The sequence below is a fragment of the Polyergus mexicanus genome, unplaced genomic scaffold (genome assembly GCF_030449975.1).
Source record: "Polyergus mexicanus isolate NDT 795.1 unplaced genomic scaffold, iyPolMexi1.0 SCAF_165, whole genome shotgun sequence".
Taxonomy (NCBI): domain Eukaryota; kingdom Metazoa; phylum Arthropoda; class Insecta; order Hymenoptera; family Formicidae; genus Polyergus; species Polyergus mexicanus.
Genome location: NW_027223485.1, coordinates 1 through 19,081, shown reverse-complemented (window position 1 = coordinate 19,081; position 19,081 = coordinate 1). Strand labels below are relative to the sequence as shown.

General features: G+C 28.4%; 2 protein-coding genes across 2 annotated transcripts; one reads left to right on the top strand and one right to left on the bottom strand.

Moving 5' to 3' along the window:
- Positions 1-1,460: 1,460 nt before the first annotated feature.
- Positions 1,461-17,584, top strand: LOC138944347 (adenylyl cyclase-associated protein 1-like). The gene is given in 9 exon segments (XM_070315249.1): positions 1,461-2,067; positions 9,039-9,144; positions 9,146-9,334; positions 9,440-9,724; positions 9,798-10,033; positions 10,143-10,321; positions 10,441-10,644; positions 15,730-15,873; positions 15,950-17,584. Coding segments are annotated over 9 exon segments (1,956 nt in total). The 5' UTR covers positions 1,461-1,538; the 3' UTR covers positions 16,034-17,584.
- On the bottom strand, positions 12,110-15,486 carry LOC138944346 (putative leucine-rich repeat-containing protein DDB_G0290503). The gene is given in 5 exon segments (XM_070315248.1): positions 12,110-14,137; positions 14,222-14,534; positions 14,762-15,039; positions 15,232-15,365; positions 15,471-15,486. Coding segments are annotated over 5 exon segments (2,769 nt in total).
- Positions 17,585-19,081: the final 1,497 nt, after the last annotated feature.

The following is a 19,081-nucleotide window of genomic DNA, read 5'->3' as shown; positions in this document are numbered from 1 at the left end:
TGGCAAGAATCTCAATTCCGAGGAAGCTGTCGAAAACCACCTTACAAACTTTTTTCAAGAAAAACCAAGTTCTTTCTTCAAAAATGGAATCGACAAGCTTATAGATCGTTGGAAAACCATTGGAAAAGAATGGAGACTATATAATTGATTAATAAAAGTGTTATCTCTAAAATATAATCTATTGAAGTTTATATTTAAATCGAGCACGAGAGAGAGAGAGAGAGAGAACTTATGCAATCACCCAATATATTTGTCTCCTTGTTTATAAATTCAATGTCTTAATCAAATATTGAGTATGCAGTACATATTCCTTATTATAATTTTTAGTAATAAAATGATGAAAATATTATATAGGTAGAAAATGTTCACTTTACGAATGCTATTTAATTTTTTTTTAATACATTTGCAAATCTAGCACTTGAAACTTAAGAGGCTGTGTTTTTCTTCATAAATAAAAGGTATTAGAAAACGCATATCATAAAAAATATTATTTTAAAAATTTACACCAAAATATAATCCTTAGTTCTTTTTACTTAAAATTTTGAATAAAAATTCCTGGAAGATCATGGAATTGTCAGGGAATTTTTTTTACAAGATTAAACACCCTGAATATACGATATTCCACAAGAAAGATGCTGTAGCAATATATTTTTTATCCAAAAATAATTGACTTTTTCGGATATAAATGCTTGTAAAAATATAGTGATTCTTGTCCAAACAGTTGCAATATAAGAAATATGACATAGTGTGATAAAGGATGGCAAAACAAGGCGAGGTAAAACGAGACGAGACGTACTGCGCCGGTCGAAACTGGGAACGTCGAATCCGGGTTGGGACCGGTATTTTCTTTAGCCGCCGCCTTTACCTCTATTTCCGTTTTCATCATCGTCACCGTTTTCCCTGCCGCTCCGTTATTTTTTAAATTTTATTTTTTTCCGCGATATTCGTATCAGTAAGAATTGGATATTTTCAAGCTTCGATTTTTCTAATTGGTTATTAAATTACAAGTACGCGGGTATTTCTGCATTTTTTTAAATAGGAGTAGTTGTATTCGATATTTACAGCACTTTGGAATCTGTTTCTTTGACGGTGCAACGAAATGTTCAAATATTCTCATATATTATCGATATTTCATAGATTATGTCAGCAATTCAAATAAAATATATTCAACCCTCACGAGGTGGTGCCAATGATTATGTAAGAAATTAAACAAAATATTTATATATATCTAATCTCTCTTAAACTAGAGAGTAGACTATAGACTATAAAGCTATTGAATTCATATTATCGAGTTTTATATTAAATATATGTTTGTTAAATTGCTTACGACTTTATTAATAATAGTAGTATAATTTATATTCAAGAAACTACATTTGAAACTATAGTTTGGAGAGGAAATTATATGTGTGTATGTCTACATGTAATATTAGAAATGATACTACTGTACATCGATGTTATTTGTAACTAATATTGAAGACGGAACAGCAGCAGTAACGATAATAATCGCGAGTGATAACGCTAAGTGATATATAAGAATAATGTTTAAATGCTGTATTTGTAACAATATATTGAAGAAAACAAATGCCGAGACAAAATCGAAAACAAACGACACACCGATTGGATCGCCCAGAGTAACTATAATATTTACAAAAATAGATGATGAGATTAAAATTCTAATGAAAGCGGATAAGTTGAACGGCAATTTGCAGAGATCGGAAGATACATTTTCAGCCGCGTTGGACTTCACCCCAATTCGTATTAATTTCACGATAAAGAATTCTTGCGAGATTGCGCAAAATGAAAATGCCAATATTGAGATAAGTCAAATCTTGTTTCGATAAAAAAAGAAACCGGCAATTTAATCGAAAAATAATAGCAATTTTGATATTATTGAAGATCAGATGGAAAATGTCAATTTTGGCGCTAAATGCGTTATCAAAACAAATGTTTATGATGCATCAGGATACATAGAAAAGACGATCGATGATGGACCGGAGGACGAAGGCGATGACTCGGTTTTTGAAGCCTGTTCGAACGGAAACGAGACGGCTAAGAAAACGCCACCAGGTATCACTATTCGTTAGGATTCCCGTAATCCTTTGTTTCTACGAATCGAGGATCAGTAATGAGTAACATGTAGCCTTACAAATGTGACATTATTAATGTAGCATATAACGATGTTACATCTATAAAATTATATAAATCTGTCCATACTGTTACTATTTGATATGAATATACTGAAATATTAATTGCGTTTCAATAAATGTTAATATTTGGATTCTAGTAAGCAAAAAGTGCATAATATGCCAGCATATTGGCAATCTGGGCACTTGGCAAAATCTATTCGAATAGATTTGGTTGATTGAGATCTTAGTATTCAGACAAAAGATATTGTTTGGAGAAATACTGAATTGGAAAACGAAAATGATGTTATGGTTTTAATACTAATGATGCTTTTATGTTTATGTATTAATAGTTGCTGTCGAGACGAATTCAATGATGTATGACGAAAGATCGTTATAAATTATTTAAGCTTAAAAAAGCGTAATATATATTCCAATTTTCAAAGTCAATTTTCTTGAAAATTACGAACGACATTTAATTCTATATTTATATCTAATTTTTGTACGAAGAATTATATCCTTTCGTGGTTATACTTCATACATTATCTGATCTAATCGTATATCAAACTACTATATAAAAGACATATAAAACTAATTTTTGTAATCTGTGAAAAAGAAACATTCAATAATTAATTATAATTTATTAAATAATAATTCTCGCGGACATATTAATAAATAATAAATTTTTAAAATACGAGATCTGTCCGGAAAGTGTCTGATCTTGTATTCTAACCTTGTACCTGGATGTGCTATTGTTAAAAATAGGTATTCATCATCTAGGGAGGATCTTTATGAGTGCCCCTGCCAGGCAGCACGGTCCTTCGAGTCTTCAGTCGAGAACGGTATGCTGTTGAGTAAACGTTGAATTTCGTGCGCGTCGCATTTCACGATGATTGAACGCATCGAACAAAGAGTGTGCATTTTGCCAAAAATTCGGCCATTCGTGCTCGGAAATCATCCACATGATTTGTAAAGTATATGGCGATGAATCATGTGGATGCACGGAATGGCCGAGTTTTTGGCAAAATTTAATGCACATTTTTTGTTCGATGCGTTCAGTCATCGTGAAATGCGACGCACACAAAATTCAACGTTTACTCAACAGCATACCGTTGTCGATTGAAGACTTGAAGGACCGTGCTGCCTCGCAGGGGCACTCATAAAGATCCTTCCTAAATGATGAATACCTATTTTCAACAATAGCACATCCAGGTATAAGGTTAGAGTACAACATTATATCAAAGATAAATTCTCACATCAATTCAAAGTATAATATATGCAAGGTGGCTTATTTTTAAAATGACATATTGATATTTCTCGAAAACCAAAGCTTTCATCGGAAAATATTTCGTATAAAAGTTTTGTGATTTTGAGGGAGATATAAGATGAAACCATTGATTTGATCTTGGATGAAGGTCATGAGATTATTTCAAGATCGTCTTCGTTTTTTTAAATGGAACCATCCTAATTTGTTTATATAAATCGATTCCTTATAATATTTGGCATAAAAAATTATAAGAGTAAAATAGTCAAAAATTTAATAGTTTATGAGATTTATTATACTTTAATTGACAATAATTTTATATAAACTATGAAATATCTCTCGTACAATATTTATTTTTCGATTATTTTATCTCAATGTTCTTATGCACAAAATAATGAAAATTATGTTGAATTAAAAAGTATAAAGTATCTCGTAAACTTAACTATTAATTTTTGATACTTTACTTTTGTAACTTTTTACGCCGAATATTGCGAGGAATTGATTTATATAAAAAATTAAGGTGGTTTCATTTCAGGTTCACCTTCACATAATTTTGAAAAATGATTTTATTGTTAGTTAAAATTTAAGATTATCATTTTTTTCCCCTCAAAACCTTATCAATTTTAACTGAAACATTTTTCGCACGTCGTCAACTTTCGAAGAAAATACCTGGTAATACTTTATGTGAAACACCCTGTGTATATACAGGGTGTATCATAATTCGCGGATTACTCGTCATGTGCAGGTAGAGCAAAAGAAAATAAGAAGAAAAGTCCTTTATCATTTTTTTCTATAACACTTAATAAGAGTTATTATTGAATAAAATTCGGCCAATCAGCGTCGGTCTTTAGCCGGGCGCACGTTGATGAGCCGCGCGCCTAATAGTGTGCGCAGCTGTAACTTCACAGCGCGCGGCGCACCGACATGCGTCCGGCTAAAAGTTAGCGCTGATTTGCCAGACTTTATTCAATAATAACCTTTTTATTAAGTGTTACAGAAAAAAATGGTAAAGGACTTTTCTTCTCGGTTTCATCTGCTCTACCTGCATATGACGGGTGATCCGCGAATTATGATACACCCTGTATATACACAGAGTATTTCACATGAAGTATTACCAGGTATTTTCTTCGAAACTTGACGATGTGCGAAAAATGTTTCAGTTAAAATTGATAAGGTTTTAAGGGAAAAAAATGATAATCTTGAATTTTAACTAACAATAAAGTCATTTTTCAAAATTATGTAAAGGTGAATCTGAAATGAAATCACCTTAGTTTTTTATATAAATCAATTCCTTGCAATATTTGACGTGAAAAGTTACAAAAAGACACCTTGTATGTATATATAAACTACTCACACAATTAGAGGAATATCTACTTTTTTTAAATAGGCAAATTTCAATCAGCCATAACATCGTTAAAAATGAACGAAATGTAAATCCAAATAAAGAGTTTTAAAGCTTAAAATTTCCATTTTCGAAAGATTATTATTGTTTTCGCGTTTCTGTGTTTCGAATGAGTTTGGAAATTTTTACATATAATAAATTACGAACTGGACAAAATGGAAAATTTTTTTCTCACTTTGTGGGCCAGTCGCATGCCCCCCAAAAAATTGCAAAAATTTTCGATTTTCTAATGTAAAAACATAAAGTTTTCTCCATAAAATCCTTTTTTTTTTTTTTTTTTTAAATTTATCTACGTTTTTTGTTACTGAGTTATCGCAGATTAAATAAAAAATGAGCATTTGGATGCAGTGGCATGCAGGAACCGCCAGCGACAGTCACTCGTGATATGAGCTAGCTTTAAGGCGGCACAGATTTTTCTCCGATTTGTTACAAGCTGTGCAGAATTCTACAGAGCATAGAGTGAGATTCGACCCACTAGGACCGATGCACACCAGTTAGGACCAGTGATGCGGTGTCGTGGGAATAAAGTCGCGCATGCGCTCTAAGCAAACACTGTAAATCCTCACTAACGTATATAATTTGATCAAATATAAAGTATCGTTAGACCCCCCTCAGCGAGAAAAGAAATGGAAAAGAAGTTGCAAGGAAAGAAGAAAGTTTCTATCAAAGAAATAGAATATATTTAATATAAATAGTAATAAAAAGACAAGATTACAATGCGTTATCATTTCACTATTAAAAAAATGCAAGAAATCTACAAGGGAACCCTTATATGCCTAATGTTGCAGCCAGATACGTCCGTAGATGCAGCTGACGTCTAGCTGTGACGTCGACTTACGCATGCGCAGATGCGCACAGAGATTCCTACATGGGAAAAAATCCCACGGCAGCGCATCACTGGTTAGGGCTCGCTTGAATTTCCAATCGTTTATTTGTTTATTATATGCATATGTTGCGTGGTTCAGGAGTCCAAGTCATCCACTTTATCTCGCGAGTCACAAATTAGCTCTACATATAGTATTTATTTTTATCAATTTAATTTCTGATACAATTTCAACAGAGGATTCAAAATATTAAACTAAAATTGTTAATTAGACAGTCTGCGTAATATATAATATTCTAATATTCTAATATATAATATTTTAATATACAATCTGTGCTTTAAACTATATAGTTTATTTTATACAATTTGTTGTGAAAAACTTTATAAAATGGCGATGCTACAAAATACATTAAATATATGTAGGCGGAGTTTAGTATGTATGGATACTATAGCAATAAGAACAGTCATCTGACAAGGGAAGAATTTTGTATTTTATTCTCGACTTTGGTATGTCATTTGTGCCAAATATTTGTCTCGCTCATATGCATACTATATATTGTATAAAAATGCATACTATACATAAAAAAAGAGAAAGCAAAGAATGAATTAGTCAATCCATAATAATATGATGAATGATATGATAATAAAATGTAATAATATGATATATAATTACAATATATCATTTCTCTGAATTCTATGTAATATATATCATATATATTTAGATACATATGATGACGGAATCTTCTTACAATTATTATAACATCCTAATTATATAAGGTGAGGCAAATAAAACGTTACAAACCAATAACTCTAAAAATATTTGTCGAATCAAAAAGTTATTCGTGAGAAAGTTTTGTATTCGAGGGGCATTTCTAACTACATAAATATAAAGTCGCCCACTTTAAGGGGAGCGGGAGATAATTTTATAATTTTAAATGGAACCCTCTATAAAACATATTTTGATTGTTACATATTTTGATTCTACCTAAAAGAATAAGTAAATTTTATCTGAAACATGTTTGAAAAATGCTTTTATCAAAAGTTATAAGCATTTAAACTTTAAAGTAGAATGCATTCAAACTATTAATAAAATCATAAATTAAATGTAAGATTATAGTTTTTTTATTTTTTACTTTATTAAATGTTCGAACTGTTATCTATTCTCATCTAAACACTTATTAATTCTTTCTACAAAGTTTGCATTAGCGTGACTCTAGAAATATTGTTTAGAGTTAGACAAAATTTTGTAGAAAGAATTAATAAGTGTTTAGATGAGAATAGATAACAGTTCGAACATTTAATAAAGTAAAAAACAAACTATGGTCTTTTATTTAATTTTATCATTAATTTGAATGCACATTACTTTAAAGTTTAAATGCTTATAATTTTTGATAGAAGCATTTTTCAAATAAATGTTTCAGATAAAATTTACATTTTTTTCATAGAATCGAAATATGTAACATTTTATAGGGGGTTCCATTTAAAATTATAAAATTATTCCTTTCTCCCTTGAAGAGGGAGCGGGAGTGATTTTATGTTTACATGGTTAGAAAGGTTCTTCGAATACATGAAACTTTCTCATGAACAACTTTTCGATTCAACAAATGTTTTTAGAGTTATTGACTTGTAACGTTTTATTTGCCTCACCCATATTGCAATTATATTATATTATAAATGATTTGTTGCGCGTATTTATGTGCGTAAGTATAAATATATTTGTATGAGATATTAACGGTTTTTCTAATAATAGTCGGGAGTATTCTCACATTTCGTGGACATCATTTGAGATATCTTTCAGTTCCTTGCCAATTTTCAGAAAATCTAATAGATGCAACACCACTGGTAAAAAATATTGTAGGATTTTTTACAAGGCAGATAATATTTTAACAAAAAAATTAAATTAAATGTGTATACAGGATGGGGCATTTATATTGAGACACCTAAATATCTAAAAAAATAAAGCAAGATAGAAAGAAATGTTTCAGACAAAAAGTTGTTCGGTTCTAAGAGGGTCATAAGATGATGCCAGTTTGACCTTGAGTGGAGGTGTTTCGGAGATTTCAATGTCAATCTTGTTTTTTTAAATGGAAACATCCCAATTTTTTTACATAAATCGATTCCTTGCAATATTCTGCATCTCATAAAAAGTTATAAGGCTTTGATGGCCAAAAGTTTAATAGTTTACGAGATATTTTATACTTTATTTTATTACTTTACTTCGACATAATTTTACATAAACTATGAAATATCTCATAAAATTATTTATTTTGCAATAATATTACCTTAATATTTTAAGCTCAAAAAATGAGAGACATCAATTGGTGTAAAGAAGATAAAACAAGAGATTGACATTGAAATGTCCGAAGCGCCTCTACCCAAGATCAAACTAATGGCACCATCTTATGACCCCCTTAGAACCGAACAACTTTTGTCTGAAACGTTTCTTTCTATCTTGCTTTATTTTAGATATTTAGGTGTCTCAATATAAATGCCCCACCCTGTATAACTTATGTTTCACATAAAGTGTTACAAGGTGTTCTTTCCAAAACTTGACATCATACAAAAAAAGTTTCAGACAAAATTTATAGGATTTTGAGAGAGAAAAAAAACCGATAATCTTAAATTTTAAATAAGATAATTTTCCAAAAGCCATGAAAAGGTTAACCTAGTTTTTTTAAATATCTACTCTAATTTTTTTATATAAATTGATTCCCCTCAATATTCTGCCTAAAAAGTTCTTTAAGGCTAGAATGAGACTAAAAATTGAATAATTTACGAAATATTTTATAGTTCGTGTAAAATTATTTTATAGTTTAATATAAAATTATGAAATTAAAATATAAAATATCTTGTGAATTATTCAATTTTTGGTCATCCTATTCCTATATCTTTTTATATCTAATATTGGGAGAAATCAATTTATATAAAAAATTAGGATGGTTGCATTAAAAAAAGTAGGTTAACTTTTCCATAAACCTTAAAAAAAATAATTTTAATTAAAATTCAATTAATTTTTTTTGGCTCTCAAAACCTTTTATAAACTTTGTCTGAAATATTTTTTGTATAACATCAGATTTCAGAGAAAACATCTTGTAACATGTGTGTTTATATAAAACATCCTATACACATATAAATATATATATGTACACATACACACATATATATTTACATATTGTTTTTAACATGACAGTTGGATTATACTAATAATTATTTATGAACGTGTTCCAAGTACTTGATGAAGCATTTCAAGCATTTGAGATTTTCAGATATTTTCGAATTTCTTTGGAAAACAATTTTATTACTCTTTATTCTTTTACTATTTATTTATTAATTTTATTCTTATGATTAAACGCAAGTGAATGAATAATATTTTAATATTAAAATCTATATAAGCATCAATACATTTGTATGCAAAATAAATTACAGGTTGTGAGAGTAGTGACAAAGAAGAACATCTAGAAGAATTGCTGAATCGGCTGGAAAACATAACAAAACGATTCGAAAAAATACACTGTGCAGTCCAAACTCAAGACGCTGCAAACAAATATATCTTCTTCCAAGAAATCCACAAAGCCAGAGATAATTTTGAATCAGCCAATAAACATGTCTATAGCTGGATATGAAGATCTTTTGAATGGACCAGTCAAAAAATACTTAGAATTAAGCCAAAAGATTGGTGGTGATGTAGCTATTCATAGCAAGCTTGTGGAGAAGGCTTTTCAGTTAGCATTTTCTCTTGATGAAATATCGTATAATCAAAATGCACATATAAATATGTTATAAATTATATTATATTATATTAATAAATATATTTTGATTAATTTTAGAATTCAACTTCAATTCGTGCAAACGGCGGCAAACCGTACTGCACCAGTAAATCAATCTGAACAAATATCTCTGCTTGCGCCTATGTCTGTGCAGATTCAGCAGATTCAAGAATTTCGCGAAAGAAATCGTGGATCTCCATTTTTTAATCACTTATCGGCAATTAGTGAAAGTATTCCGGCTTTAGGATGGGTTGCTGTGTCTCCTACACCTGCTCCATATATAAAAGAAATGAATGACGCTGGTCAATTTTATACCAATCGTGTATTAAAAGATTGGAAAGAAAAGTAAAATTTTTCTAGTTATTTGTTTCAAAATTTCAAATAAAAATCCAAGCGCTATAATTTTTGCTATCTATAGGGATAAAATACACATAGATTGGTGTAAAACGTGGGCACAAACGTTGACCGATCTGCAACAATACGTTCGCCAACATCATACAACAGGTTTAATATGGGGAAAAACTAGTATTGCACCTGTGGGTATACCACCTCCTCCACCTCCCTCGATGCCAATTGAAGATATTTCATCGGTGATAAATGATGACAGAAGCGCCCTCTTTGCTCAGATCAATCAAGGAGAAAATATCACGAAAAGTAAATATTTATTTATTTATTTTTGTTGTATGTCATTCTTTTTATAATTTCGCTTTTTATGATATTATAATCTTTATGCACATTACGATATTTAATATTTATATCATAGATTTGAAAAAAGTTACTTCAGATATGCAAACGCATAAAAATCCTGCTTTGAGATCCGGACCTGCACCATTTAAAGCACCAGCAGGTATTAATATGACACCAATAAAAAATGTGTTATTGGCGAATGTACCTATTGACAAACCACCAGTCTTTGCTCGAGATGGTAAAAAATGGCTTGTGGTAGGTAATTAATATTTCACAATAAATAATTAAATAAATAAATATCTATTTATTTATTTGTATGCATTTAAATTTATGCATTATTATATGTATAGACATTTTTTTTTTTTTTTTTATAGGAATATCACAAAGGAGAAAATTTAGTAATTGATAATGTGGAAATGAATAATGTTATTTATATGTTTCGATGTCAAGATAGTACACTTACTATTAAAGGCAAAGTAAATTCCATTATTATGGATTCTTGTCGTAAATCATCCGTTGTATTTGATTCTCTTGTATCCAGTATTGAATTCGTTAATTGTCAAAGCGTGCAGATGCAGGTATGTATGGATGCAATAATAAATTTGTTACTAGTATATGCTATAATATCACGGTTTTAAAAAAAGATAACATAGAAATCATCAATCATGCTTAAAAAATAATATTGCTAAATGTTGTAAGAAGGAACTTTTTTTTGTCATATGAGAAATTATTTTTTCTGGCATTCTTAATTTTTTTAGAATATTTGCATAGAATATTTTGAATATGATTTAATATATAAAAGTGTAAAAATTATTTAGAAAAATATATTCTTATAAAAGAGAATGCAATAAACAATAATTTTAAAAATATTTACAGTGATTAGACAAATATTGTACATGTCAATTAATGTAAGTTGAAGATTGATATATAATGTATATGCATCTGTAATGGAAGATTTGGCTGTAATTTTTTTCTGTAGTTCCAATAATCTATATCTTGTCTTTGTGTACTAATTCTGTCATAGAGTAGATTCTCTGATTTATTATCATATATAGATATTTTATCTAGTTATTTATTGTCAATTGCTAAAAATTTTACATTTTGTTCATTAGAGATAGAATCTCTGAATCTTTCTTTGATATTACATTATTATCTTGGTGTGTCGTATTACATTTCTCCAATTCCTTAACAGATTTTTTTTTTTTTTTTTTTCGTTTAATTTAATTGAAAGCTTTCTTTACACACAAATGTTTATTTATTGAGACATTATCTCTTTGCAGAATTTCCTCATCTCTTATGAGATTTTTTTCCCTTGTAGCACAGTTAATAATGGATTCTTGTATGTTAATGGATACTTGATATTTTATTTGGCAAGTTCTAAACAATTTTTTAAGATAGTATGAAAGATGTAATAGATATCCTTTGTGATATAGTATATTTAACTTGAATTGTAGATTATAACTTAATTTTTATACATTTATTTTTATTATTGTATAAGTTTGATGCGATTTTCTCTGGTTATCTTTCAAGGTGTCATAAAAAATGAATCTGATCTTTTTAGATATAAGTTGTGATACTTACTTTTATACTTTTTATTATATATATATATATTACATTTAATTTTAAGTTAGGAATATAATTTGTCTGCAATAAATATCCTATTGAATACTTTTCTGTTAGAAATGATAAATGTGCAATGTTTACAGATATTTCATTATTTTATTTGATGATATTTGTGTTTAGTATTTCCTTTGTATTAGTTGTTTTTGCATCAAATAAATATGTGAATGTTTTACATTTGATAGAGACTTAAAAAATATATTGTATACTATTTTCACATTATTATTTTTTTGTGAAGCATGAATTGGTACAGAAGATCGAATTGTAGTGGTTAAATTTTGTCACACATTTATCGCATTAACAATCTTTGCATTTCAATAATTTTTATAGTTGGTACAACATCAAGTGGAATATATAATATTACCGAGCATTTACTTTTAACGATTTGTTTGTTTCTCATGTTTCTGAAAATTCGCACTTATATCAACTATTCTTTTTTTTATTTATTTTACTGTTTTTTATGTCTGTCATAATATATTTTTCCAAATCCAAATTGTCTGTAGATTTTGAACGATTTTTATAGTAATATTTCAACGTTACTGGACGATATAAATCAGCTTCTTTTCTTTTTAATTCTATTGTTGCTGAGTGCTGAGTATTTTTGTTAGAGAACTTATCTTTAATAGGAGTTATAGGCACAAACATTCTTGGATTTCTTCTTAAATACATGTCTGAATTGCATTTTGAGATATTATCTTTGATAGAAATTTGCTGTTTATCATTTGGTTCTGCATTTATTAAAAGATTAGATGAGTTTAAAGAATTAACGACATGATCGTTGCTGTTACAGTTAGACGGTGCAGTCAATCTATTATGTAATACTATGTGACTTGTTTCATTTAAACATCGTAAAATATGGCATTTACTCTGATACCGAAGCACTTTGTGCGCTTTGGAGATTGCTCTATTTTGGCTTTGAAGAAAAGTATCTATGTAATCTCTGATGTTTTTAATATGTTCTAATATAAGATCTTCGAATTTTAGCATCGTCAGTGAATGTTTATCGACTATATTGTTATCTATATTGTCGACGTTCTTTCTGAAATTTTTTTGCGAATTTACACGAGTCTGGATATTTCTTAAAACAGTTTTTGTTTGGATTAATTTTTCATTTATATCGATTTCACTTTGACATTCTAGCCTGACTGGTATCACAATTGAAATAACTTTTTCATAAACTGGAGGCTTCAAAGAAACATTATTTCCAATTTTATTATTAGGAATTGTCAAATTGGTGATGCTAAAATATTGTGAAGGTGTTTCGGAAATACAATTTTGATTTTCTATATTTCTTTTATTCTCGTGATGCGTGAATGCATTTATTTTTTGCAAATATTCAGGAAATAAGTCGCGTCGTTGTTTCATTTATAAATAAATATAACATTGATTAATTTTGTCATGATAATCATTAGTAATTGGTTCTTCCAATTTGATATCTACTATTATGGAAGGAAAATTATTATCATTTAATTCCAAAAATTTATCTTTGACATTGTTCTCTTTTATACTATCTATTGGACACTCTTTTTTTGATTGAACACGTGTTAATAAGGCTTTCTTAAAATGTAAAGCTTCTTGAAGCAATAATGTTGTAGATCTCTCTTCTCTGTCATTATCGTTTGATATTTTGTTTCGATCATTTTTTTGAGATGTTATCACATTCTCTTGGCATTGTTCTATATCAAATATATCCCTACATTTTTTAATAGTAAAGTTTTTAATTGAAGGTACTTTATTTTGGATTTGAATATTTTGATCTTCGAAAGATTCGGGTGATGAAATGTAGCATATTTTTCTTGATATTACTTCGGGTATCTTTTTTCTATGATTAAATAAAGTTGTTTTTGTTACATCTTCATTTTGCAATATGACATCATCGGAATATTGATATGCTTTAGACATATTCGATGAATATTCAGTTAAGGAAGATGAACTTTCTTCTGAGCAATCAAATTCAAAATATTCGGAACTGCTTACAACCGAGCATTGTATTCGCGGCAAATTTTTCTTTGAATTGCCATTGCAATTTATATCAATTTTATTTTCATCAGTTTTTTCAATGATTGTAAATGTATCAATTTCATTGATTTTATCTATTGACTTGTGTCTTTCCGAAGATCGGCTTATGTCCTGATAGGTTCGCAATACATTATGTAAACTACGAAGTCTCTTTTTAACTTCGTATAGAATTTCCCGGGAAGATTGTACATTATGCGTTGGTTGACTTATTGGAAAAATTGAAACAAATTCCTTCAATAATGCATCATTATTTGTTAAAACTGCAACGTCAGTAGACATATTTACGTTACTTTGACTAAATAATTCTGTAACATTTTGTATCATTTTGTCCTTTTCTTTTTTCATACATTTCATTTTGTTTATTTTTTCTTCTTTCTTTATTATATAAGCATCATGAGATGCTTTTCTTTTTTTTGTCATAAAAAAAGCTATCTGGAATATATAAAAAATATAAAATTATTAGATTATACACAATTATTTGCCAGCTGATCTAAATATAGTGATTAATAATCTTACCTGTTTTGCCGAATCAGCAATTTTCAAAGAAGAAGCTTTACTCATTTCTGACGAAATTTCTGAATTACTCAAAGAATGCAAACGTTTATTGTTATATTCCAATTCTTTAAGAAACGATTTACATTTATGGACAGTATCTGTGAATTTTTGGCATAAATTACATGTATTGTTCGTCGAATATGTTGAATATTTGCCATTCTGTGTTAAGAGCGTTCTTGAAAATTGACGATTAATTTCGCTCAAATTTAAAGGTAAAAATTGTACATTTTGCCATTGTAATATGGAATCTTCATTTTTAGAAAGATTACTTTCTCTATGTCAAAAAGATTAAAAGATTACTTTCTCTATGTCAAAAACATTAATCAATTTTACTAAGAACAAAACAAAGGCGTTTGAATAAGGAGTGTATACATATTGCTTTTTACATGACTGTGTGTGAAACATAATATTATTGCATACATATAAACGAAGTCTATTTACTATTTCTTAATTTAATTTATTGAAAATTAATTAATTAATACTTTTAACTTCTTTATATACTTTTGAGACACATGCTTTTTCCGATTATTCGGGTTGGGTAAGGTCATTTTATTCCGCATTTTTTGGGGGTTTAAATCGTAGATTTGATGTGGTAATGGCCATGTTCCATATTGCATTTTATATGTTAAGACATTGATCTTCAATTCTAAATCGTGAATTTTATGTCCAACTTTATTTAATATTTGTTTATTTAATACAATATTTTCCGCATGTATCTTTTTGCAATATTTCATACGGATAAGTATCGTAGAAGCGATAGCTATCGCTGTCACAAGAACCTTTAAATATTAGAGAGACATGAAATACAAAATTATTCTTGAGAATAACTTGATACTTTAGGAGAAAGCCTAAATTTAACAAAAAATTTGAGACACAAAAATAAATTATATTTTTAGAAAATTTTTAAAACAAAATTTAAAAAGTTAATTGTGTATTAATAATGTATAGAATAATTATGTTGCTTTTCTTACCCATATCATTTCTTCTTTTGTTAAATAATCAACGACATCGGACACCACTTCGCACCATAAATAATTTGCCACCGCGATTACACATTCCTTCCAAGTTCTTTCGCATGTGACTGCTATAGTTTCGAAATTTCCACCTAAAGGTTTCCATTCGTTGAATTCTTTGGAAAATAGATTTCTTCAGTACAGATCATTGTTTTAAATCTAAGGTATTAATGTAAACAATATAAAAGCAACCTCACCAATTTTCCACGGCATTTTTATAAACAGTTTTGTTCGACTAATATAGATAAATTGTGTATAAAATTCAAAGAATTGTCAAATCTTCCATTGCTGATATGTTCAACATAATGTTCAACAAACCCGAGAAGCTAGCATGCACTAGCAATTGTTATTCATTCTGAATATATTGCTAGCTTCTCTGAATGTTGGGGGTTGGGGATATGGTACCAGTATATAATCCTAATTTTTAACAATATAATCTTTTTTATATACTTACAGGTTCTTGGGAAGGTACCTACGATTTCCATTGACAAAACGGATGGTTGTCAAATGTATTTAAACACAGAATCTCTGAATGTCGAACTCATTACTAGCAAATCTAGTGAAATGAATGTTATGGTACCCAAAGCCAATGGAGATTATGTAAGTTTTTTTTTTCAATTAATTTGCAGATGTGCGTTCGTAATTCTTGCAATTATATAAATATATTACATTACAGAGTGAATATCCGGTACCAGAACAATTTAAGACTACTATTAACCAGAATGGTCTTAATACTACAGCCATTGATTCACTTGGTTAAAAGCATAAGGGATTCGTTTAAATTCATATAGCCTATCTTTTTAACAATATATCTCATTAAAGGTATGATTGTCACAGAGATATTGTCAATTTATTAATATTATTATTATTTATTATCTTGTTTCTAGAGCTAAAAAAAATCCAATATTGAACATCTCACTTATGTGTAACAATTTGAATATATGATTAGATTACAAATGGACTTTTATAATGAATACTTTATAATGAATTGTATAATTATTATCAACAGATGCATTAGCTAATAATTAATAATTTATTAAAATTATTTAAGAGGAATTTTATTATAAAAATATTCTAAAAATATTTTTTTTATTATAAATTGTCAAATTATAAAGTCAACATGAATTATATCAAGATAGTCAATTTGCAAATCTTACTATAAAGCTCCTGTTTCTCATTGCAACGATATTGTAATGTGATATCAGAAGCAAAAAAGTGATTTTGTTTTCTTACTAAATATATAAAAACAAATTAGTTTTTTTTGTATATCATCATTAATGCATTAATAATATTGCGTTAATAATATGTATTAGTAAAATATTGCGAAAAATCTCTTTTTTTGCTGCTTACTTGTAGTAAATTCATATGTAATTAAATCTATATATTCTACATATATTTCCAACAAAAATAAATTTTTTTACAATTGATTAAGATTTACTTAATCAATTGTATTTGTGGCTATTTGTTAATCAACAAATCTCGAAAAAAGAATTCTGCTCTATTTTACCAATCTATACTATCAAACACGAGTGATGGCATATGACAAAAATTAATTTATTTTGATGCAATAAAAAAATTTCATATTTTTTTATTTATAATATAATAATTCAATATTATGCAGTAAAGCATCAGTAATCTTATTAATTATAATATATTACTAGAGATTATCACAGGATTTTTTTTTAATGGACAAGTAGTCATACAGTAAGTTTGAAAGAAAGATGATATAATGATGATGTTATACATATTATCGATTAAAAATTTTATCATCTCTGAATAACTTTTTTATATATTTACATCATTTTCTATGATACAAGGAGTTTTGCTCAAACCTGTCGCTGCATAGTATTTGCTGAATACTAAATTGAATAAATATTGTACACGTATAGTTAACAGGAAAAAAAATTACTAGGCCTCTGAGCATTACTCATTAATGGTATTGAATGTCATCATAAATAGTTCGATATGCTTTGCCTCTGATAAACTTTGCTCTATGTGTATATCATATTTGGTACTATACAGTATTTATTAATGGAATATTATAAATACATATCTAATATTATAATTACATTCGATTATTATATATATATATAATAATCGAAAACTCTCTCGAGTAGAAATCTAACAGCGTGATATCTCTAGTGAGAGTACACTAGTACTATTAATATTAATACTAGTACTAATAATATTAATAATATTAGTAATAGTTTAGTGGTATTAATATTTAAGTAATGTTAATTTACTTAAATAAAATATTAAATAATAAGAACGTTTATAATGAACAATAGCGATATTATAAGCAAATTTTTGATTTGTCTATATCACACAATTGTAATAAATACATACTTATTTCATGTAGACTATTTTTAATCTAATAATAATATTATGAAAAAGCATAAATTACATAAAAGATGTTCTTTTTTTACGACATTCTATTGTGAAGTTGGAATACAATGGCATTATTGTGTTTATTACTATAAAAATTGTAAATTTGACAATTATTCGAAAATATAATTACATTATTAAACAAAATTAAACACATTACTAAAAACTACAATACATTGTAAAAAATGGCTGTCAGTATAAATAATTTTAAAAGTAGAGTTAGCATTAAATATTACGAAGATCTATATTGTAATCTATGTTTTTCATGCTGTTCGTAAACAATAATTGTACTGTATTCTCTCGCACTTAAAATTTCACGTATATGTCACGGCATCGTCATACGGAATACTCCAAACGACTCCACCCCTCCCTTCCCCCCTCCATTAGAGTGCATTAGTTTTTTTTGTTTTTCAAGACAAATGTGAACCAACAAACGTTTTAATTAGTTTTCTCCGTGACCAACAAATGATTGCGCATAGATTGAACTAAGTTTGAAACAAAAATATCTTTCCGGCTAACTTTACACAAAATTTTGTTTTCATATTTTCAAAAAAAATATTAACTAACAAACGTTGTAATTAGGCCAACAATCACCAACAAACGATTCGTAAAAAAAAAATTATGAAAGTGAATGTTGACCGGCTAATCTTATGGAGCTCTCATAGACATATATATAGGATAGGTAGTTGTCCAGTAAGAAAACAAAGATAGACATGGTGTCACGCAATTGGCTTATGAATAGAGAATCTAGTCTCAAAAATTTTTCTATTTGTAGAGTGCACAGACTTCTATATATTACTAGACTGCTAAAGCCTATCGCACAATGCAAAGGAACAGGAAATAACACAGGCAACAGAAATAACTACATTTCAACTTATCAGAAACTGTGTATCAACGCACAATGGAATATGGAATAAGAAATCCAACGCGTCGGAAATTTAATTCCTATTGCCTATTCCACATTCTATTGTGAGCTACATAAAGTTAGCCGGATTACTTTAACTTTTTAATAATTAAAATTATCCAATCGTTTGGTGGTCGTTTGATGGTAATTGGTAGCCTAATTAGAACGTTTGGTGGTCAATCATTTTTTTTAAATTAAATAATTAAAATATTGCTGTAAAGTCGGACATTTTTAATTTTTAGTCTAATCGATTAAATCAGAGCTTATTCAATGCAGAACCGTTATAAATCCTTTATTTAGACTTAAGTCTAACAGGCATCCTTGTCTTACATCTTGTGCATTTGTTCACTCTGTTACCTGTTATTCTACTATTATTATTAATCAACATACAATATTTAATTGTACGTATAATTTTAACTATAATTTAAACATATATATGCACATATATTTATATACAAGTATAAAATTTTCAAAAAATAGGTACCCGTTAATCTTATTGCATTACTGCTTTCTGCCACG